Source organism: Myotis daubentonii, chromosome 1 (genome assembly GCF_963259705.1).
Source record: "Myotis daubentonii chromosome 1, mMyoDau2.1, whole genome shotgun sequence".
Classification (NCBI taxonomy): Eukaryota; Metazoa; Chordata; class Mammalia; order Chiroptera; family Vespertilionidae; genus Myotis; species Myotis daubentonii.
This window is the reverse complement of record NC_081840.1, coordinates 52,463,912-52,488,494: the sequence shown is the minus strand read 5'-3', so window position 1 is coordinate 52,488,494 and position 24,583 is coordinate 52,463,912. Positions and strand designations below refer to the sequence as shown.

Sequence of the window (24,583 nt, the reverse complement as noted above, 5' to 3'; positions counted from 1 at the left end):
TTGTGGAAATGCCGCCACTCCGGGGACAGTGTTCTGGAAGGTCCCTTTGGCCTCGTGGAAGGGCCAGGCTGTCGGGAGGGGCACATGGGGGAGTCATACACTGCAGGTCACACTGCTATCTCTCTGAGCATTCACTTACCAACGTGCTCTCCCTGATCTTGGTGTTCGCACATTGTGTGCTGGTATAGAAGTGAGCCAGCATGACAGGGAGAGAAGTCACATCTCCTATTTATGAATTTCGTCTGGAGCCAGCCCTGACACGGGGAAAAAGTGTCCGACTATATAGGTCAGGGGTTAGCACGCTACTACCCATGGACCAAAGCCAGTCCTTGGCCTATTTTGTATACTTTGAGCTAAGCATGATTTTTATAGTGGCCTGGGAAACCTAAATGTTTACTCTCGGGTACTTACAGAAAAAGTTTGCCCCACCCTGATGTAGATAATGAGGCCTTCAAGTTCAGGGCCGCAGCAGAGATAAGAGGCTTACTCCAGAACAGGCATGCCCTGTTCCACACTGCTTGGCCTGAGCTTTCTGGAGAGTTTATGCTTGTGCTGAGCAGAGAAGGGGTGGGATCCATCCTCCCGCCACAGCCACAGGATCCACACCGTCTCTTGTTAGGTGGAGCTGGGCAAGGGCCCCACAGTCACAGCGCAGACCAGGGCTGAGAGAAATGTAAATGCAGTTGGCTAATTTCCTTAGGGAAATCCATGGTCATAAATGGGTTAGCAACACCTGTCACCTCTCAGGGTCATCTTCTCCACCCCTTTTTATTTCCTCAAGGGAGCCCAGGTGCCTGAAGCTGAGAGCATAATGGCATGTAGATCTGCAGCCCTCTGCTCCACAGAGGGGTCAGAAACAAGCCCCAGAGAGCAGGCTTAGCTTCCAGGAACCCTGAGTTGCAGACAAGGGCTTGCTTGTGTATTTTCTTGTGGCGAAAGCTTGAATGCTTGTGGTGGTGGCTTGAATGCTGTCTGCCCTTCCCTTGCTCTCCTTCCCATGGGGGTTAGTTTGAAGAATGTGGGAGGCTCTCTAGGGAGTTTCAGGCATATTCTCCTTACTGCGTATTAGTTCCACCCCAAAAGAAATCCATACTGGTATTTACTGAGCAAGGGCCTATGTTGTGTTGATCCTATTTTAAGCACTGTAAGGGCTACCAATGCAGTGAGGGTACACAGCTTGCCTGATCTCTCCATTTTCCCCTTCTGTCCATGTTGCAGTGTGAGGACACAACAGGAGGTACCCAATAATTGCTCTCGAATCACTGAACTCAGGTTTGAGTTTTAGTTCCTCCAGCGATGGCGCCCGGTCTTCCTTTAGAGGCCTTGCTTCTGCAGCAGCCGTTTGTAGATTGTTAGAGGTTGGCCTCTGCCTATTTGCCCATTTTCTCTTCTACTCTAGCCTTGGCTGCTGGCCCACTTACCATTCTTAGAACAGGCCAGCTTCTGCGCCTTTGACCAGCCGGGAGCAAACACCTTGTGTGGTAGTTGTCTGTTATTTGGACTATGAGTTCTCCAAACCTCACTGACCTGAAAAGTTCTTTCTGTGCTTCTATACCCAGTACAAATGTCAGCTCTAGGAGCCTTTCCATGTACGCTCCTGCCTCCAGGTAAGATGATTGTTCTCCTTCCTATATTCCCATAGTAACCAAGGACGCTTACAGAGGGCTTAATATGTGCCAGACACTGTTCTCAGCCCTTGGCATGTATTCGCTGATTTAATCCTCACCACAGTCCTAAGAGAGTGGTGCTGCAGTATTGTTGGCTCTGTTTTACAACCAAGGTAACTGACACTGAAGATCAAGTAGCTTTCCAAAGGCTTCAGAGCTAGTAGGTGTCGGGGCCAATATTAGAATCCAGGAAGTGGAGTTCACCAACCTGTCCTGTCCCTCAGGACCTTGTGTTGGTGACACTAAGTGTTGCTGGTTGCCTTGTTTGGGTGTGCTTTTGGATTCTGAGCTCCTGGGGGCATGGCTGATTCTTTTTCATCTTGGGATTCTCAGAGCCCTTAAAAGTATTTTACAAATAGTGGGTGCTCAGTAACTGAGTGATCAAATACACGGAGTCCATCTTTCTGCTTTTATGCACTGGAGGGGACCCTCACCTATAGGGGTGGCTGGCCCAATAGCAGTGGCGTTCAGGGTAGTAATTTTCAGCATTCCCCACTGTTCAGAACACAAGGCTGAGCCGGCCGCTGTGGGAACCCCTGAGAATAAAGCACCCTACCTGCCTCTCAGGTGCTGCCAGCCTGACTTGCTCTGACTATTGTGTATCTGAGTTTCAGGAAACCATCGAGATCAGCATCACCAAATGCTGAGAGATTTGCCTTGCTCTTACTCAGGGGGAGATTTCCCCACGGGTGGATTCCTGAAAACAAATGAATAAGGAGAGGTAAACCACACCGGGTCCACCTAATGGGTGCATTCAGGGGTTACCTCTCATAATGCTTCTGTTGAGGAACTCGGCGTACCTTCCAGACCACTGAGATGTCCTGTTTGCTGCTCCCGAGGCAGTCCTGTGGGTTTAGGAAAGGTTGATATCTTTCCTCCTATCTTTCTGATACATTGCTCTCAATCTTTATTAGTGCTATCATTAATGCTGTTATTATTTTTATTTTTTTTTTAAATTAAATCTTTATTGTTCAGATTATTACATTTGTTCCTCTTTTTTCCCCCCCATAACTCCCCTCCTCCCAGTTCCCGCCCCACCCTCCACCCTCACTCCCCACCCACTGTTCTCATCCATAGGTGCACAATTTTTGTCCAGTCTCTTCCCGCATCTCCCACACCCCTTTCCCCCCCAAGAATAGTCAGTCCATTCCCTTTCTATGTCCCTGATTCTATTATAATCACCAGTTCATTCTGTTCATCAGATTATTTATTCACTTGATTCTTAGATTCACTTGTTGATAGATGTATATTTGTTGTTCATAATTTGTATCTTTACCTTTTTCTTCCTCTTCCTCTTCTTAAAGGATACCTTTCAGCATTTCATATAATCCTGGTTTGGTGGTGATGAACTCCTTTAGCTTTTCCTTATCTGTGAAGCTCTTTATCTGACCTTCAATTCTGAATGATAGCTTTGCTGGATAAAGTAATCTTGGTTGTAGGTTCTTGGTATTCATCACTTTGAATATTTCTTGCCACTCCCTTCTGGCCTGCAAAGTTTCTGTTGAGAAATCAGCTGACAGTCGTATGGGTATTCCCTTGTAGGTAACTGAGTTTCTTTCTCTTGCTGTTTTTAAGATTCTCTCTTTATCTTTTGCTCTTGGCATTTTAATTATGATGTGTCTTGGTGTGGTCCTCTTTGGATTCCTTTTGTTTGGGGTTCTCCGCGCTTCTTGGACCTGTAAGTCCATTTCTTTCACCAGGTGGGGGAAGTTTTCTGTCATTATTTCTTCAAATAGGTTTTCAATATCTTGCTCTCTCTCATCTTCTGGCACCCCTATAATTCTGATGTTGGTGCGCTTGAAGCTGTCCCAGAGGTTCCTTACACTATCCTCGCATTTTTGGATTCTTTTTTCATTTTGTTTTTCTGGTTGGGTGTTTTTTGCTTCCTCGCATTTCAAATCATTGACTTGATTCTTGCGCTCCTCTGGTCTGCTGTCGGGAGTCTGTATAATATTTGTTATTTCAGTCCGTGTATGCTTAATTTCTAGTTGGTTCCCCAACATAACATCGAGGGTCTCATTAGTTTTCTTGTAGATCTCATTAAGTTTATCGGCAGCTTCTAAACAGTTCTTGAGAGACCTGAAAAGTGTGGTTCTGAACTCTATATCTTCCATTGACAATTTTGTCCTGTTTCTTTGTCTCCGCATTTTGTTATGCTTCCTTGGTGCACCCCCTAGTGGTCTTTGTTCGCAGTCTTATAGTTAAACCTTGATTGTTGTAGCTAATACCAGGGAGGGTTTGACCTCCAGGCCAAGTGGCTATGAGAATCAGCTGTGTCAGAAGTGAGAGAACTTCTGTCCTCTAGGGCGGTGCTAATCTAGCCTTTGCCTGAGGCTATCCGGCAAATGGTTCTTCGCCGGGCTTGGGCGGGGCGGGTCGCATAGGATCAACAGGGTGGGCCGGAGAGAGCAGTTATGGCGGCTCTCAGTCCTGTCCCCAGGGGCTCTGCCTCTCTGAGTCCCAGCACCTGCTGCAAAGCTGGGAGAGAAAGCTGCACTCGCTCTGACCGAAGCCAGACAGTCCCGCTTCTCCCGTTTGAGTCTGGGTCCCTAAAGACTCGCCTGGATCTGGAGCTCAGAGTCTGCGACTCCCTCCTGATTGAAAATGCCAACCGCGCCCTCCGCCGCCAGCCCGTTCCGCGCACTCCGCACCTCAGAATTTGACTTCAGCACTGCGCCTCCTCTGAGTGTCCGTATGCGTTTCTCTTTCCTCCTAGTTGTAGGACTTCCACCCAGCCAGCGTTCCTGTGGTTCTGGGTGATGTCCGTTCCGTCTTTTAGTTTCACTTTTGAAGTAGTTGTTCAAAGCAGCAAACTCCGGCGTTAACCTATGCCACCATCTTGGTTCTCCAATGCTGTTATTATTTTAATGAAAAAACTTGCAACAGTTGCAAGCAATGCCGAAATCCCGCTTTCTAGAGACTACCACCACCATCACCAGTTGGTTGTGTTTCCTTAAAGACATTTTCCCATATAAATCTGCACCAGTGATCAGAGTGTATTTAAAAAACAAAAATGTGCCCTGGCCAGGTGGCTCAGTTGGTTGGATTGTCATCCTGTACACCAAAAGGTTGTGGGTTTGATTCCCCCGGTCAGGGCACATACCTAGCTTCCAGGTACAGTCCCTGGTTGGGGTGCATACAAGAAGCAACCAATTGAGGTTTCTCTCTCACATCGAGGTTTCTCTCTCTCTCCCCCACCTTCCTCTCTCTTTAAAAATCAATAAAAAAATATCCTCAGATGAGGATTAAACAAACAAACAAAAATGGGGTTATTCTTGACATTATTTCAATGCAGCTTCCCCCCCCCCCCCCCCCCCCCCGGACAACATATTTGGCCTTCTTATTAGGAAGGCATCTGGTCCTGTTCCTGGACTTAAATTTCTCTGGCTCAGCCTTTTTTTTTTTTAAATTATATATATATATATATATATATATATATATATATATATATATATATATATATTTGATTTTTTACAGAGAGGAAGGGAGAGGGACAGAGAGCCTGAAACATCGATGAGAGAGAAACACCGATCAGCTGCCTCCTGCACACCCCCTCCCGGGGTTGTGCCCGCAACCAAGGTACACGCCCCCTACCGGAATTGAACCTGGGACTCTTCAGTCCGCAGGCCGACGCTCTATCCACTGAGCCAAACCAGTCAGGGCGTCAGCCTTGATTAAAGAATGCTAGCAGGGACTTTAGGGTCCCATCAGAGCACCTCTAATGATAAGAGTAAACAATCCAGGCGCACTCTACAACTGCCAGATATCTTTGAGGTTCATTTTATTTTAATTCATTATCTGTCACCAGGTAAAACTGATATTTCAGGGAATTACATTCTGTTTACCCCGCGGCTTTGTATGCCATAGGGCATGGCTCTGCGAGAGCTGCAGGAAGTGTGCTGAGGAATATCAAAGTTTGGGGTGGGCAGATGAAGAATGGTTCAAGCCGAGGAAGGGGACATCTCACCTTGGGGTGGTGGGACCCCTGGGGACCCTTCTGGGCCTTGTTGCCTCTTCAGTTTTGTAGTTTATTGCCCTTATGGATTACCCATCTGGGGCAATTGACTTACAGACAAACAAACAAAAAATCACAGTTCTAATGCCCACTAGATCCACTGACCAAATCATTATTTCCATGGAAAGCAGAGCTGTAGGACCAAGTAGGCTCATTTCATTTTGGAACTTGTAGGATGAAGAGACTATGTAGATAATAATAAAAAATCCCTGATATTGATAGAGGCTTACTCTGTGCCAGACTTCTTTCTTTTATTCACATTTTGCCCTTGAGATTCAGAGAGCTCAAATAACTGTCCCATAGTCAACACAGATGGTAGGTATTGGAACCTGGATGTGCATGTGTGCACCTGTGCACACGTGTGTGTGTGTGTGTGTGTGTGTGTGTGTGTGTGATGTGGTACCGGGGAAAAGTACCTTATTTTCCCTGCAGAATTAAACTGTGGATTAGATCCAGCCTATCAGTGAAGATTATTGAGCATCACAGGCTTGGATTGCCTATCTCAGTGATGGCGAACCTATGACACGCGTGCCAGAGGTGACACGCGAACTCATTTTTTTGGTTGATTTTTCTTTGTTAAATGGCATTTAAATATATAAAATAAATATCAAAAATATAAATCTTTGTTTTACTATGGTTGCAAATATCAAAAAATTTCTATATGTGACACGGCACCAGAGTTAAGTTAGGGTTTTTCAAAATGCTGACACGCGGAGCTCAAAAGGTTCGCCATCACTGGCTTATCTGGTTGAGTTACACTTTGATGTCTGTGTAAATGCTAACTAGTTTCAACCAGTTCAAGTGGCCTGAAGTCAGAGGGTTGCCTTTCTCCGGAGGCACTAAGATTCCCATCAGTGTTGTTGCCGATCAGCTAAGAGAATTACCTGTGGTAGAGTTGGTTTCTCTTTGGCCAACATGACTGGCAGCAAGTTTTGAAGGTTTGGTACACAATTAGGCACATAAGAGGCAGATAGCCTTGGGACCATTGGGGGACAAAGCTTGCCCTAAGGAGAGTAAGGATGGAGAGAGATCTCAAAATCAAATTATGTGGTTGAAAGAACTGGGATCGTTTAATCCAGAGGAAAAGAGGTTCAGAGGATAGGAGGCCTGTCTAGAGAAAGGGAATTGTACTGCAGTCCCCAAGGGCAGTGCTAGGTCTATTAGGTAAGAGTTCTGAGGGAACATGGTGTTGTAATGTACCCCGCGAATCACAGAGGGACGCCTCAAGAAGTTGAATTAAAGAGTCACATTTATTGCAGTCTGGAACTATGAGGGGCCATTACGCTCTTCTCCCAAATCTCATAGTGATAAGATTGCTGAAACACCAGACAAAGATTGGCAGAGATCACAAAGGTATTGATTATATCCCAGGGTTTGGAATGAGGAACCTGATTTGCAAAAAAGCAGTTTACAGAAGCAAAGCAGCACGTTATCTAAATCATAGTTTTGGGTCTCTGGATCACTGAATTGACAGAAACACATTATCTAGAGCCCTCGGGTCTGGAATGAGGAACCTGGTTTGCAAAAAAGCAGTTTGCAGAAGCAGAAGCAGCATGTTACCTAAATCACAGTTTTGGGTTTCCAGAACACTGAGTCAACAGGGACACGTTAACTGGAGCACTCTGACCTTGGGATAACTGTGCTGTCCTTCCCAGGTAAAGGAAAATGTGTTTTCTAAGACCAGTATGACCACAACCCATGGGATATTCACATTACAATCTTAATCGAATGGGATAATTTATATAATTCAGAAAATCAAAATAACTTTTCTATTATTTTAGCAAACAAATAAGTACAGAAACCAAACAGCAGGGTTAAAGTTAAACTATAGTTTCTACCCGAGATGATTGCTACCATACTTCAATGGTAGTTCATTACCTGGAGGTTAGAGATGCTGGGCAGCAAAATGGGATGCTTCTGAGGGAGGTGATGGTGTATGTAGAACTAACACGTGTCCCAAATGCCCACGTGTACAAAATGTTACCCCCAGACTGGGCACCCTTCTGCCAGTTACATTGTTAGCTGTGGGGTTTCCTTCATAGTGTTGACCAAGCGTAAATGAATCATGATGCTTTGTTACAATTAAAAACGGCAAAGTTAAAACAGAGTGTTCCAAGGAAGAAAGAAATGTCAAGAGTTTTTATGGTAAAAGTTGCATTCTTGAGAAGAATCAGCCCTACATTCTTATTAGCCCCCGGATTGGTCCAAGATAATAATCTTCCAGATACCTGGTTGTCTGGATAATGGAGGTCAGGTGATCTGGACACCTGGACATTCTTTAAGTCCTTCAGGCGGGTAATCACAGGGCTATCTATGGGATCTGTATATCTCTATCTCTATCTCTATCTCGGTCTCTATCTCTGTCTGTATCTCTATCTCTATCTGTAGCTATATCTACATCTATCTCAAGGTATTGATGCACACCTGGAAAGTTCAAAAGTTTAAGTCCCCAGGCTAGTTAAAATAAAATTAATTCCTCATGCTTCAGCCCATTTGGTCAGAACCAGTTTTGCCAGCTTGACTATACGGGTTCTGTTTTAAGTCAGTTTAGCTGTGCTGACTTCATCTGGTTTTCTTCACTTCATTCCTCCATAGGCTGGCAGGTTGGACTTAAATGGCTTTTTCCTCTTCCATCCCACCCTGGGCTTCTCGGCTACAGGGCATTTTTGCTCAGAGCCCACCCCGTGGACCAGTGCAGACCCAGGTTGGGGGTATTTTAGCTCGCTGGGGCTGCTGTAGAAAGGACCACAAACCAGGTGACTTAACAGACATGTATTGTCCCACAGTTCTGGAGCTAGAAGTCTAAAACCAAGGTGTCGGTCGGGCTCTGTCCCAGGCTCCTCTCCTCAGCACGTTTACATGGTGTCCTCCAGGCATGCGTGTGTCTGTGTCCATACTTCCCCTTTTCATAAGGACATCAGGCATTGTGGATTGGGGCCCACCCTAAAGGCCTCATTTTAACGTAATACATCTGTAAGGACCCTGTTTTCAAATAAGGTCACTTCCTGAGGTGCTGGGGTTAGGACTCCAACATTTGAATTTTAGGGACACACAAGTCAATCCATAACAGGGCCAAGCAGCACTCCTGTAAGCTGAGCCTGCGAGCTGTGGGCTGGGTACTCTGGGTGCTGCTGGAACCCTTTTGGGCTCCCCCCCCCAATATATTTCTATTGATTTCAGAGAGGAAGGGAGAGAGAGAGAGAGAGAGAGAGAGAAACATCAGTGATGAGAGAGAATCATTGATCGGCTGCCTCCTGCACGCCCTCTACAGGGGATCGAGCCCCCAACCTGGGCATGTGCCCTGACCAGGAATCGAAATGTGACCTCCTGGTTCATAGGTCGATGCTCAACCACTGAGCCATGCCGGCCAGGCTCCTTGGGCTTTTTTAATGGCTGGATCATTTCTCCCTGGGAAATGTCACAGCGGGACCAGCCTGTGACATAAGGGTAAAATAGACAACATGTGTCATTAGTATATTCTCATTGTTTTGCAAACACCACCACCACCTGTCTCCAGAATTTTTTTCTTCTTCTCAAATGGAAACTTCATACCCATTACATAATAAATGCTCATTCTTCTCTCTTCAGCTTCTGGCATAATGGATGTCAGGTGGTCTGGACATGTGAACATTCTTAAGTCCTTTAGGCGGGTAATCAGAGGGTTATTATAGGATCTATATCTGTATCACCATTCCGCTTTCTGTCTCTATGAATTTGTATTATTGGCTTATTTCGCCCAGCATAATATCCTCAAGTTTACCCATGTTGTAGCATGTGTCAGAATTTTCTTCCTTTTTAAGGCTGCATAGCATTCCTTTCTCTGTACATACTACATTTTATTTATCCCTCATCCATCAATGGACATTTGTGTTGCTATTGTGAATGATGAAGCTATGAACATGATTGTATAAACTTAAAAAAACTTTGTGATTAAACGTACATGTTTATTGTAAAAATTCAATATATTGTCAAGTAGAAAGCAACCTCGTACCCCAGTCGTCACTGTCTGTATTTTGGCCTCTATCCCTCTAGCTGTATTTTGGACTATGCATGTGAAATAAGGTTATTCTATGTATATATATATATACTATTTGCTGTTAAAAAAAACTGTTGGAACACTAGAAAATCACTCAGCGGTTTCCCTGCTTTGAGCAGCAGTGTGGTGAGTGCTGGCGACGGGCAGGCGAAGGCTGGTCTTGCCTCAGTCCCCTGTGTGGTTGGAACGATCACCCTCATTGCAGAGTAGGGGGATGGGCTCTGAGAAGCACAAGGTAGCCCAGCTCTTTCTACCCCAGACACAGGTTCACAATGGCCTCTCCTCTCTCTCCCCCAGGCAAATGTCTGCAGACTGCGGCTGACTGTGCCTCCCGAGAGTCCCGTTGCTGAGGAAAGTGAGAGGAAGTTTGAAAGAAAAGAGCAAGTAAGGCATTTCTGAGGCAAAGCTTTGACAGTTCTCTTTACTCTCTTTTATGTTGGGCCCTTCCCCTCCCGTCATCTCTCTAGGCTACTCAGAGCCGAGTGTCAGCAGCCCTGCTGAATGGAGGGCTCTCCGCCTTGCACCCCGTCTGTCCTCCAGGAGCCAGACCGCTCTGACCGCTGGCTCTGCCGGCCCCGCCCTTGCTTCCTGATGAACACTGGCTCTGTGTTGGCTTTAGTGACAGGTGCTGTGGCAGGAACGTGTTTTTCCTGAGAGAGCGCAGCCCGGTAGAGTCAAAGGGCCCATTGTGAGCTGCCGGTGGGGCCTGGCCTTTCTGTGCAGCTGGAGCTGGAGCCGGTTCACGCTGTGGAGAGGCCGCCTGAGAGGAGAAGCCCAGCAGGCTCTGGGGTGTGGGGCAAGGGCAAGGGCAAGGGCACTTGGCTGCAGGTCGGAGGGAGCAGGCATTTCTATGCCAGCTGCTGTGCTCAGTGCTGGGCCATGGAGATAAGTCTGACCTTGTCCTTCCCTCAGAGAAACTTGCAGTGTTTCAAGCGAGACAGACATGTAAGTAAACAGCGATGATGTGATACTTCGTGTCAGCACCTGGAAGTGTAAGAAGGGCTCTGGGAACTCGGGAAGGGGGTAACAGACTGCTTGGGGTGGGGGTGACATGGAGGTGAGGCTTACAGGTACATGGCAGATCCTGCTCACCTCGAGGCCTGTAGTCCTGGGCAAGTCATTTTTCTCATTCACAAACAGTTATGGGGTACCTACTGTATACCAGGCACTGTTCTAGACACTGTGAGTGTAGTAATGAACAAAGCAGTAAACAAAAAAAAGTCCATCATTCACAGAACTTAATATAAGTTCTATTGGGAGGATAACAAAAATTTAAAAATGAAGCACCATTTATAGTTCAGAAGGTATTAAGTGCTGATGGAGACAAATTGACCAAGAGAAGGGGACAGGAATACCAGGGTGTGGGTAGTAGGTTTTCTTCTGCATGTATTTTATATAAGTGTAAAATAAAACAATAAACTATGATATAATATAAATTTTATACATGAAATCATAAGACAATACCATCTCAGAATACAAGCTGTGCTTTGGAAATAACCAATTGTGTGGTTACCTATAAAAAAGGAAGCTTTTTCTTGTCTGGTAAATAGTTGATAGCATCCCCAAATTTACTGTAGGTCTTTGTCTCTCCTTCCCCTCTCTTACACCCTTCTTCTCCCCACCTGCTGCCAAGGACAAAGAGCCATCTGTGCTCATGCAAATGATGAATGACCGGGAAAGGAGGTAGGGAGGAAAGAAAATGAGGTTATGACTAGAGCAAGGTGAGAGAATGTGAAGTTGCTTATCTGCTGGAACAGAGAGGATGAGTCCCGCTGGAAGGATCCTGTAAAATAGCTGGTTCCAGGCTGGAGCAGGGAGAGTACAAGGTGAGCCTGGGGCATCATGCTAGAAAGCAAGGGAGCACTCAAAGGCAAATGGGGTCATAGCAAAGCACCCAGAAGCTGGTGTGAAAGGGCTCTCACCGGCAAACGTGGAACATTTGAGCACCAAATGGAATGACAGTAATGGGTTATGACACTTTGAGTGATAAAAAAACAATCTTCATGAGTGTATCGTAATAATCAGGGGGAGAGAGAGTGGGAGAAATAGAGAGAGAGAGAGATTTCTCTGATGTTCTTTCAGCTGATACATTTAGAAAATCTGTTTTGTAACTCTTAGGTTGAGTCATCAATGGATGCAAAAACTAATAGGTGAGTGATTATTGTGGAACAGTAGTCACATGGCCTCACAGGTTGCTGATTAAAAAAGTACAGATGGCTCTAGCCAGTTTGGCTCAGTGGATAGAGTGTCGGCCTGTGGACTGAAGGGTCCTGGGTTTGATTCCCGTCAAGAGCATGTGCCCAAGTTGTGGGCTCGATATTCACTAGGAGGCAGCTGATCAGTGATTCTCTCTCATCATTGATGTTTCTATCTCTCTCTCCCTCGGCCTCTCTGAAATCAATCAATATATGATCCAGTTTAGTAACCAATAGTGGGGTGGCCTGATGCTATGTGACTTCTGAGGTGGTCCCAGTAAAAAGTACTCAGTGTTACCTATGTAACATTCATGCCAACCTTGTTTAACTGAACCTAGTAATAAGGAAACAGAAAAAGCCAAACATGGGACTATCTGCAAAACAATTGGCTAGAATCTCTTAATAAATTCAATGTTATTTTTTTAAAAAGATGAGAATCTGTTGGAGATAAAAGAGACTTAACATCTATACTAATAAGAGGGTAATATGCAAATTGATCACGATGCCCTCACAGTTACGACCAGATATGCTAATTAGTCATGATCCAGTATGCAAATTGACCATCACTCCAACACAATAAGAGAGGGATATGCTAATTAGCCCCAATATGCTAATTAGTCACAACCAGTATGTAAATTGACCATCACTCCAACACACAAGATGGCCTGCAGGGGAGGGCAGTTGGGGGCAATCGGGTCGGCAGGAGAGCAGTTAGGCGGCGATCAGGCTGGCAGGGGAGCGGTTAGGGGGTGATTAGGCTGGCAGGCAGAAGTGGTTAGGGGCAATCAGGCAGGCAGGCAGGTGAGCGGTTGGGAGCCAGCAGTCCTGGATTGTGAGAGGGATGTCCAACGGCCTGTTTAGGCAGTCAGACATCCCTCGAGGGGTCCCAGATTGGAGAAGGTGCAGACTGGGCTGAGGAACACCCCCCCCCTCAAGTGCATGAATTTCGTGCACTGGGCCTCTAGTCAAATATAATAGGTGAACCTTGATTAGATCCTGGGTGAAAAAACTCTATAAAAGACACATTGGGATAATTAGCTCTGAACATTCTCCAAAGAAAAGGTTTGGGGCTAAAAGATTGTAACCAAAAGAGAACAGGGGTAGCCTGGCTTTAGCCACTATATCCTTGTTGGTGACCAGGACTGAGTGGGGCCCTATTGTTGCTGGGAGTGTGTGTCCCCCTTCTGTCCTCTCTGACCCCTTCCTGTCTGTCCCTTTTAGAGCTGATAGATTTGTAAGAGAAATGGGCCTGGGCTATTGCCAGGGGCACATGGATAGCTTAGCATGTGGGGACTCAGAAGGACCACTTAAAAAAAAGTATATATATATATATATATATATATATATATATATATATATATATATAATCTCCCCCCTACTGGGGATTGTGCCCTGACTGGGAATCCAACCATGGCCTCCTCATTCATAGGTTAACGCTCAACCATTGAGCCACACTGGCTGGGCTCAGAAGAAGTACTTTTTGCAAAGGGTCCCAAATGAGTGAGTGATAGGACAGGGCCTTGGTGGCTGTCCCCTTGTGCATGGTGGAGGAGGTGGGGGACTTGCTCTGTTGGAGTGACCTGTGCTGCAGGCCTGGGGGGGATGTTTGTGAAGCGTTCCTGGGGGCTGACACTGGGGCAGTGGGAAGCCCTAGAGGGCACGTCCTTACTGCTAAAGAAGAACCAGGCATTCCCAGAGAAACAGGCACTTTCCCCCCTGTCAGGTGGGAGTCGGTAACCAAGTTGTGTACTGATTTGCCTATTTGTCTTGAACAGTGCTTTTCAAACGTTTTAAAGCAATTGGACCCTCTTTTTTTTTTTTTTTTCCTTCTGATCAAAATGTTATCCCGAGCCTTTATATATAATCGAGGCAAAAATGATGATGGTGAAGGCCAGAGTCCTCCTAGTGTCCCTTGACCCTGCTCCCCGGGCCCCCTCCTGCCTGAGAACTCCAGGAGCACAGGGCAGAAACCGCAGGCATAGGTCACGTGCCATGGTGCCGCTCATACTGGGTGGACCAGGCGTGCAGCCGGAGTGCCCATCTGTGATGCAGTGGTGACTCACTGCAGAAGAACTGGGGTAGAGAGGAGGAGGTGGGGCTGGCTCTGTTCCCCAGGACTGAAGTCCTTGGGTGGTGGCAGCACTTGAAGGCCCTGTGGTAAATGTGAGGCTGTTCTGGGTGATTTCGTCACCAGTCGTGGTGGGGTTCCTAGTGTGAAGTCACTGGGAGCCAGAGGCAGGCACCGGCGAGGAGGCCTTGGGGGTGCCACCTCCTCTGATGTGCCTTCCGTGTGGCAGCCCCTCCCTGGGACATCATAGCCCACCCACCTGCAAGATGCCAGGAGTTCTGGTGAGATGACTTTGGTTTATTGGGGGGTCTGCAGTGTGCAAAGGCTGGGGACTGCAGCTGGCTGAGATGTGGAGGCAGGAAGATGTAAATGGCCCAAGTGGCTTCTGATGAAGCGAAACTTCTCGGAGGATTTCCAGGGCCCTGCTAGGGCTGCAGCCGGCTGAGCGCGGGGCTGGGCCTTCTCCTTTTCCACAGCCACGGGAGATGCTTAGTGTACTCTGAGGACCTGAGTTGACATGGAGTGGCCGGCCACACGTAGATGCCACTGCCAGTGGGGCCGTTCTTCTGTCCACTGTTCCCACGTCACCAGAGAGAGGATTCCTCGCAGCGGATGGGTGCGGCACATGGTCCGTGCTGCCTAGCTTCCAGTGGTGTGTCTGGAGGTTCTGGGGCAGGCACCATGGAGGCAGCAGCTTTTTCTGGAGTCATGGGGCTGTGGGGGGGATGTGGGAGGCTGTCTGCTCCTTTTGCTCCTTCTCTTACAGATGATGTTAACTCCCCCGAGGCTGTTTCCTCAGGCCTCAGATGAGCTCTCAAATACTGTCTCTGCTCCTCAGTTTCTTCATCTTTCAAGCAGGTGCAATAACGTCTGGTTGTAAAGAGCAAATGAGCTAGTATAGGCCAAGGGCCCACTTCAGTGTCTGGCCTTTAAAACCGAGTGGAGTGGCAGTGACTGGATGCCAGATTGCTTCCCTTCGACACCCAGAACAGTGATTCTTGTTCTTTGCTTTTCTCTCTCGGACGCTCCTGGAGCTGATCCCCTTCCTGGAACTGCTGGGCCTGCATCTCCCCCGCCCTCTTGGGCTGTGCTTGCTGCATAGCCTTGATGTCAGGATGTCCTTTTCCATAAATCTGAGTATCCCTCTGCCCAGACCACCAGGCCTGGCCCCTTCTCCCTGCACGACCTTACCTCGAGAACTCATCCTTACACAGCTCAGAGCCACCTCAGGGGGGAGGCCCACCACGCCACCAGCTCTGCTCTCCTGAGCCCTGTCCTGTGGGTGGCCTCACTGGCTCTCAGTGTTCTCGACGTGGTGGTATTTTTATGTACAGGGTACAGATATTTTAGAGTTTTACCATTATTTTTAGTATTAAAATATGAAATCTGGGTTTCATAATTTTATATGAAAATATTTGCCCATAAAGTTCTGGGCTTCATTTAAATTTGAATGGAGTACAGGTACACCCCTTCAGAAGCTGTGCTGACCCTGACCACAGGCCGCCAGGGCATCTCACATTCCCGCTCCCCAGTTACAGCGAGAACGGCTGTCCTGTCTTAGGTTTGTTCGGCATATGTATTTCCCTCAGAGCCATGTGGGTGTCATCTGTTTCCAGGGGACTCTGCTGGAGTCATCCTGGAAATGGGCAGGGCATTACCAGGAATACAAAGACAGTGAGTGGGGGAGAGAGAGGGGGAGTGGGGGCGGCTGGTACCAGCACCCAACTCCCTGTCTGTCAGTCACCGGAGTCTGACCCCTCCCTGTATTTCCTCCAGAGCCAAACCCCTTCTCTCTCAGAGCCTGACCCTTCTTCTCTAGGAAAATGTAGTTCTTTTGGAACCTTCTTCCCCAAACAACCTATCTGAGAGATTCAGTCTTGGGCGTAGGCCCTCTCAGATGAAATGGCAAATGAAGACAAAGGACAGATGAAAAAGGTCACGATATCTCTTCTTTTAAATAAAATAACTATATTTTGTTGTAAAAAAACCACAGATGCCAAAATACCAGTATTTTGGTTTGATCCCAGTGTGGCACCCCTGTTTGGGTAGCAGGACTCGGAGCGTGCTGGCCAGCGCCTCTCAGTCCACCTGAAACCACGTCAGTATTCTCTCCTTTTCCTTTCCTGGTCGGGCTGCCCTCACTGGAGAGGGTCACTTACTACCTTCTAAACCCGTGGCATCTACTTCCTCCCCAGAACCCTTGCTCAGGCCCTCGCCCAGGCCTGGGGTCTCTGCCGTCATTTCTGTTTATCGACATCTTCCTTGTCCTTCAGGCCTGCTTCCCCGAGAGCTCCCGACTGCCTGTGCTTCGGTGATTGTTCAAATTACAGGTTCACAGGCTGCCCCTCACCTGGCACCTAGCCACCTGCTGCTAAGAACTCCCACATGTCTATACACGCATTCCTGCGAAATTCGTGCACAACATATACTTATGCATATCTACACACATAGAGAAATGAGGTGGTGTCTTTGTTTCTCGCTAGAGCCTAGCACCTGCCTTACTCATAGTTTGTGTTTAATGAATGGCTGTTGTTTATAATGATTCGGCTTTGTATTCGTTTCCTAGGTTAGCTGCCATAACAAAGGACCACAGACTGGGTGGCTTAAATAACAAAGATTTATTGGCTCGTGGTTTTGGAGGCCGGGAGTCTGGGATAAGGTGTCACTTAGCAGGGCCATGCTTTCTCTGAAGGCTCTAGGGATGAATCCTTCCTGGCCGCTTCCAGCTGCTGGTGGCTTTCGGCAGTCCTTGGCTTGTGGCAGCATCCCTCCAGTCTTCACATTGCATTTCCCTGTGTATGTCTGTCTCTGTATCCCATTTTTCTCCTCTTTATAAGGACACCAATCATACAGGATTAGGCCCACACTCTAATGATCTCATTTTAATTTGACACTAGCTCCAAATAAGGCCAGATTCTGAGGTATCTGGGATTAGGGAATTGATATACATTTATTTGTATATCACAATTCAACCCATAATATGTTTTTTTTTGTAGACTATCATCACCTTAAATTGTACTAAGAACTCAGATGAATTAGCCATGGACTTTTATTTGCTTATTAAAAAATCAGTAATAATTTAGGAGAGGAAATGTTGGTTATTTTGTAGGCACACAGTTCATGTTGAGAAATTGGTAAATGTGGAATATAACCTTTATAAAATTGTTGAACATTAAAATTAATATTGGTGGTAGATAATTTTGAAATTAAATTCCTATGATTTTTAAAGAACTTCGTGAATGCACATATCCATATTTCTATCCAAATCTATACGCAGTGCGTTCTTAGGTAACGCACATACTCTTACACGTAGAGAAGTAAGAGACAGACACAACACCAACTACTACAGCCTTACCATGGTGAATCAGGGTCTCAACCGTATAGTTGAATTTTTGAGAATGTGATCTGAACTTTGCTGATTTGGAGTCTGTGATGGTGAAGCCTTTTGCAAATTGACAAAGTAGTTTGAAGCAGATTATATTTGCAGTAGCTCTTAATATACCCTCATCGTAGGTGTCCTTTAGTGACCTGTGTTTTGAAAGAATCTGTTTCTCTCTAGACCTTTGAGGATTCTGAGTGAGGGAGAGCAGATATATGTATATGTAGGAAAAGTTGGGAGTTTTCATAGCCTAATAAAATGTTGAGGCAACCTTTGCCCTTGGGTTATAGTCCCCTTTCCTTTAGAGCCCTGGGTGAATAAGCCTGAGTTCCTGTCTTGGTGTGACTGTTTACACAACATCATGGGCTGCTGCCAGGTGAGGGAGTGTGCTGTCATGATTCAGGTGGGGGTGGGGCTGGGGCTGCCCTGCTGATAGCGTGCAGGATCTATGTGTCTCCCAGAGAGAGTGGCCCTGGGAGGACGGGAAGAGGGAGAGTGGCCCTGGCTCCCTCACCAACTGAGGTAGTGTCGGGCCAGTCAAGACATCTCTAGAGGCCTCCGTTTCCTCTTCCAGCAAATGGAAACATTCGCCTAGAACCAGTGAATATGTAAAGAAGTGCCACCAGTAAAAGTGCAAGTGCAGTGGCTGTGGCTTCCATAGATCAGACTGGGTGAGCTGCCCAGCAGCACCCCCGTGGCCCCACAGCTCTATCAGACGCTGAGGAGGGTTGGGTTTACAACTCCCCTGGACTCTACAACTCTTTCCATATTTCTAACTTCTGAGCTCTGTGATTCTCTCCCAAGTCAAGTCGAGAGGTGAGTCAATTTGATGACTGTGATGGTAGCAGCCAAAAGACCCAAGGAAAGGGAGGTGGACAGACAGACAGAAGCATCCAGAGAAACGTGTAGACTTGAGTAGGAATGCAGATCCGCAGAAATGTAAAGACACCACTACCAATAACAGAATCTGTCAGTATCTACTAGTCTGGCCCCTGCATGCGAGTTGTTTTACATATATGTTACTCTGTGAATTCCTTAGAGCAAGCTTCTGAAATTGGTGGCATTATCTCCTTTTTACTGTTCAGGACTCTGAAACTCAGTGAAGTAAACAACTTACACATAGAGGATTTGCAGTTACAACTGGCCTCTGTGACGAGGCCCTTTTGCCATGGGAACGCCAACTTGTACACCTTCTATTATCAGGAAAAGTCTGTTTAGGATATTTAATCAGTCAAGGTTACCTAAGGTGTCTACTGAACACTGGGATCCAGAAAAGAAGTTCCTGATCACTCTCTCCCATGTCCTTCTTTCCCCCTCCCTACCTCCCCGGGTTGTGAGGCCTAAGCACCTGTTGTCTGCTCAGAGCTGTAAAGTAATATCTTTAAGGAGTTACCTCCTATCAGGATACTATCATTAGAACTACACTCTCTTTGGAATTTCTGGGCGGCTAGAAGTTTTTCTTTTTCTTCTCATAGGTAAGCATTCAAAGTGGTCATTTCTTTGTTTGTTTGTTTTGTTTTTCCCCAAGCATGATTTTATTTAGGAAGGGGTCTCTGTTCAGTCTGTGAGATCCTCAGAAATAAATATCTCAATAGCCAAAGGTTTCCATTTCTCTGAGGAACCTGGGTGGCCCATCCCCTTCCTATTTCTCTGATAGGCTGTGGCTCAGCTGTCATGTTCATTTTCCTCCCAAGAAGGCAAAACAGTGTCAAGTGTAAGTAATGACCAGGGGCCAATAATTTGCCGAGATGGATGCACAGGTCAGACAGGTCAGGCCACATTCCTGAAAGTGCCGGGCTGCCTGAGGATGGAGAGCATGCCCAGAGCCCCAGCACTCAGCTGTCTCTGGGTCAGCTGCTGCCCTCTGGCTGGAAGACGAGGTCCCTCAACTTCTAGTTTACAAGTCATTCAATTCATGCTGCGGTCCATCTTTGTTGTATCGGCAGCCTGGAGGTAGGACCAGCTGGCCTTCTGAGCCCTTGGGGCCAGGGGCTGGCTGTGGCCGGCTACCACTGTCAGTTTGGATTTATGTTAAATTGTGTTTCTGCTGTTCTTTATCCTCCACCCCCCCAAACCCTTTTTGTCCAAGGACTTTCTTCCTTTGCACAGATCAGTGTCTGAGATGGCCAAACACTCCAAATATTCTGGCATAGACCTGATTCTAAATATTCTACTGTCTTCCTTTCTTCAAAACGTATTTAGAGCATCTATTTATGCTGAGTATCAGGGATAGAGCAGCAAAGACAGTCAATACTGTCTCTGCCTCAAGAGAGCTTATCTCATTGTAAGATCAAATGTGGTCACCTGTCACTGGCCTCACTGAAGCCCATATAGCAGGAAATTAGGCTGAGTTACTTTTTTATGGTTTCTCCTTCTTTCTAAGGCACTGGTTGCTAAATATATCTTTAGGGAAAACAGCCATATCATGAGCCTGTAAGTAAATTTTAAGCTATGAGTATATCCCTGGGAACAGTCTATGTTTTAATGATTATGCCTGTTGTTAATTCTGCTGCATTTCACCTAGGGATTCTGGGATGGCCTTTGTATTGGTTGTTTCCTTTTCCCTTTTTGGCAATAACTTTCTTTCATTCCATGCATTTATTAGGGCTTTTGTTTTCAGAGATTTTGCCTAGTATTGTTTCATGCCCTGGAGACTGTTAGTAGGCCTAGTGTTTTGTTTTGTTTTTAAATACTAAGCATCATTATAAAGAAGTTTTAAAAAACTTAATTATGGAGAATTTCAAACACAAATAAGAAGAGACTAGAGTGTGTAATGAATCATTGACCCTTCACCCAGCCCCAGCAACCCTCAACCCTCAAGTCCTGTCCTGTCTACACCCCATCTACTTCCTCCACCCTGTATTCTGATGTCATAAATATTTAGTTAAGTGTACTTCTCTGAAAGATAAAGGCTATCTCCTAATACCGGAATCGGGCCTAAACGGGCAGTTGGACATCCCTCTCACAATCCAGGACTGCTGGCTCCCAACCGCTCGCCTGCCTGCCTGCCTGGTTTCCCCTAACTGCTTCTGCCTGCCAGCCTGATCACGCCCTAACCACTCTCCTGTCAGCCTGATTGACACCTAACTGCTTCCCTGCAGGCTTGGTCCCCCCCAACTGCCCTCCCCTGCAGGCCTGGTCGCCCCCAACTTCCCTCCCTTGCAGACCCAGTCCCTCCCAACAGCCCTCCCATGCTGGCCATCTTGTGTCCACATGGGGGCGGCCATCTTGTGTGTTGGAGTGATGGTCAATTTGCATATCACCTCTTTATTATTTAGGACTAGAGGCCTGTTGCAGGAAGATTCTTGCAAGAATAGGGCTTCCTGAGGCTGGAGCGAAGCAGAGAAGGGAGCGAAAACCCACTGAGGCGGGCTTCGCTCCCGCCTCCGTCGCCCCACTTGCTTCTCCACAGTGTCACTCCCTTCTGCAGCACTTGGCGTCCTTCTACGTTGTCTTCAGTCTTCACTCAGCGCCTTTGTATGCAAATTAACTGCCATCTTTGTTGGGTTAATTTGCATACTCATCTGATTGGCTAGTGGGCATAGCAGAGTGACACCAATTTGCATGTTTCTCTTTTATTAATGTAGATGTTATTCTCATGCCAAAAAAGTTAATATTTATCTTATAGGGAGATACTTTAAAGGATATAAGGGGAGGAATAGTTAGTCATATAGTGCCAAAAGTCACTCTTCATTTTTTTTTTCTGTATTCTCCCGTTTTGGTAAAAATGACAGCACTCTCGGCTCCTTTGCAGCTTTACTGGATATCAAATTTATGATTGGGGCAAAACCATCAGCTCCCTGTTCCACCATCTAAGAGGACCTAAGGTTGTCTCTTTCAGCTGGATCCTGTGCACACACTCTGGGTAATTCCCAGAACCTCTTTCAACTTCTAAAGCTTCCTTCCTCTTAATTCAGCAAATATTTATTTAGAAACTCATTGTGTTTTAGATGCTAGGAATTATGGTGGAAAAGAAGACAAAAAGGGCCCTAGAATTCTTGGAGCTTCCAGTTGATAGAGGAGCAGGTCTTCCTCATATAACAATATTAATAGTCACTTCATTATGGTTGTGGATATCTCAGAGACCCAAGCAGGTGGAAGGACCAGTGAAGATGACCTTGTGGGAGGGCCTTTCCGGACCCTGCAGACAGAGCGAATAGCCTGTGTAAATGCCCTGAGGCAAGAAGGAAGGTGGCTGATAAAAGGACAGAAAGAAGGCAGTGAGGCTGGAATGGGGAGGAGGCTGAGGGGGAGATGGACCATAGGAGGCTGGAGGAGAGCCTCCCCCTCCTGGGCCCACCTCTTCCCAAAGGCCCAGGACCCTGAGGTCTGGGCTGCCACATGGAGATGTGAGTTCCAGTTCCTCTCCTGACTCTTGGCTACGTTGAAAGCATTGTAGTCAAAGAAGGAGCTTACATTTGATGAGACATAGACAGGTACTTGAATGCTGCCACCTTGGAAGCACTAAAATCACATAGGAGGGTTATTGTGAGGATTAAAAAATATTGTATAATGCCCTAACCGGTTTGGCTCAGTGGATAGAGCATCGGCCTTCGGACTGAAAGGTCCCAGGTTCGATTCCGGTCAAGGGCATGTACCTTGGTTGTGGGCACATCCCCAATGGGGGGTGTGCAGGAGGCAGCTGATCGATGTTTCTCTCTCATCGATGTTTCTAACTCTCCCTTCCTCTCTGTAAAAATCAATAAAATGTATTAAAAAAATATTGTATAATAAAATTACTAGACCACAAATGTTTTCCCCTTCTCCTCCTTCATAAATGTTCCTTCCCCTTCTCTTCACAGCCCAGCAGCTCCTCACACGGCCTCAGGAGCCCTCTCCTTGTGGTGTGGCCCCTGCGGGTGGGCCTGCTCCTGAACAGAGTCCTGGGCTGGGCCCTTCCCAGTGGCCTGGTCGTGATTCTTTTCTTGCTCCTTCCTTTCGATGTTGGGGAGACCCCTACTCTGTCCCCTGACATGTAACAAAGCCTGCGAGTGAGAGATATACTTAGAGCAGATGGAGCTGGGCTTGAATCTAGATGTGTGACTTAACTTCTCTGAACTTTAGTTTTATTTTCACCCTGATTTCGTAATAATTTTTAGTTCTTTGAAAATTGAAATAAAGATTATTATTTCAAATATAATGCCTTTTTAGCCCTCAAAAATCAAAGAATATAAAAGAGAAAAAAATGATATCCAGTTTTACTGAGGAAATTGGCATTAAAGGTCTGAATTACATCTTTCTAGATATTTTATACACATACACACAAGCACACATTTTTAAAACAAAAAATGGGAATACAGTGGGGCCTTGACTTACGAGTGTCCCGACTAACGAGTTTTTTGAGATACCAGCTGTCTCTCAGCCGATTTTTTGCATTGAGTTGATAGACTAATTTGAGTTAACAAACTCCTTAACGAGCTCGGTCTCGGAACGAATTAAACTCGTAAGTCAAGGCCCCACTGTATGAAAATTAATATTTTTTACTTAACGGATCTTCATGTCTTTCCATGTGCATAACTTTTAGATCCAAGACCCTAGGGTGGTGCTTTGCAGACCCCGTTGTCCTTGGCCTTGTTGGTATGTTCCTCGTGGTGGTGGCCCTCATTTCCCCTTGTGGGCAGGAAGGCAGAGTCTTCTGTGTCCAGCCACCTGAGCGTTTTCCTGGATGCTAATCCACTCGTGGAAGGTGTGCTTTGCAGAAATGCATCTCACCAAAGCCTTATGTCATCATCAGCTTGTTTTGCAGGAACTGGGTGGAGTCCATGGCTGAAAGAGCATGCTTTTGTTTCCTGGTACAGGGGCAGTTTCATTAGAGCGTTTCCTCTTCCTAATTCCATGCCTAGTAAAGCAGGGATATCTAACCCCAGCTTGTCACTCCACCAAGACCCATTTAACAGTCCATTCACCTCAACTTGATGGACAATTTCTAGAGTTCATCAATGCCTATGGGACAAGGGTGAGGGATTCAATTGGAAGTATTTTCCAGAATCAAACGTAGAGGGTCACAGTTCCTCATATCCCATCTCTCCCCAACTATGTGCAGAAGGGTAGGAAGCAATGATGTTTTGTTGTCTTACTTTTTAAAAAAGCTCACATTATCAGCAGACAACGTGAAAGGGTACACAGTAAAAAACTGACAGTTGCCGAAACCGGTTTAGCTCAGTGGATAGAGCCTCCGCCTGCGGACTGGAAGGTCCCAGGTTCGATTCCAGTCAAGGGCATGTACCTTGGTTGCGGGCACATTCCCAGTGGGAGGTGTGCGGGAGGCAGCTGATCGATGTTTCTCTCTCATCGATGTTTCTAGCTCTCTGTCTCTCTCCCTTCATCTCTGTAAAAAATTAATAAAATATAGAAAAAAAAAACCCCTGACAGTTATCCTGATCTCTAGCTCCCCTGCACCACCTGCTGTCCTTCCTTTGAGGTTGTCACTATTAATCTTTTGCCATGTATCTTTCTAAACTTTTCTAAATTTTGAATGGGATTATAAAGTACTCCTTATTCTTCCACAAATGAATGATTTTAAAATGCAAATGACAGTTTGATATGTCAAACATATTTACCTGGGAAGAATTTATGCAAAGGTGACCTAAAAATGGGTGGGAAGGCGGAATGGCCGTGAGGGGACCCAGGCTTCTGCGCTGTGATTGCTGAAGTGCCAGGTCAGCCCCCTGGGACAGCTGGGGCTCTACCAGGTTGTCTGTGAAATCTCAGTCCCTGGTCTTGATTCTTTTCTTGCTCCTTCCTTTCAATGTTGGGGAGACCCCTACTCTGTCCCCTGACATATAACAAAGCCTGCGAGTGGGGAGATATACTTAGTGCAGATGGAATCGGGTTTGAATCTAGATGTGTGACTTAACTAATGTGTCTCTGAACTTTAGTTTTACTTTCGTTTTCTCTGCTATAAAGTAGAGAAGACAATCACTATGTCTCAGAGTGGCTGTGAGGATTAAGTGTGCTAAGGAACAGTTCTAGCTTATAGTATGTACTCCACAAGTCTTAATTTCTTTTTCTCCTGCTTCTTGAGCCTTCATTCTAGAAAGGTATGTTAGGACTTGGGCATATTACTTCTTCCTAAAGGTATTTGCATTCCAAAGCTGATCAAAACTTTAACTGAAGAAATTAAAGTGCAGTGAGGTCACGCCCCTCTGCTTGTTTTTTGGGAAATATTGCATGAATAGTCACAACAGGTGTGTCCTCAGCCTCAGGTTGTGCCCTTTTCTCAG

General features: G+C 46.3%; 1 protein-coding gene across 5 annotated transcripts in view; it reads left to right on the top strand.

Moving 5' to 3' along the window:
- MYZAP (myocardial zonula adherens protein) overlaps positions 1-24,583 on the top strand; it is a 90,546-nt gene that overhangs the window by 5,634 nt on the left and 60,329 nt on the right. For 3 of the 5 annotated variants that reach the window (XM_059700253.1, XM_059700244.1, XM_059700282.1), the window contains exon 2: positions 10,016-10,102. The exons of 1 other annotated variant lie outside the window; for it this stretch is intronic. In XM_059700253.1, coding sequence (XP_059556236.1) covers positions 10,016-10,102 — 87 coding nt within the window. Of the gene's footprint in view, positions 1-10,015; positions 10,103-14,037; positions 14,263-24,583 lie in introns of those variants that run through there. One more of the 5 variants, XM_059700273.1, reaches the window with a different exon arrangement.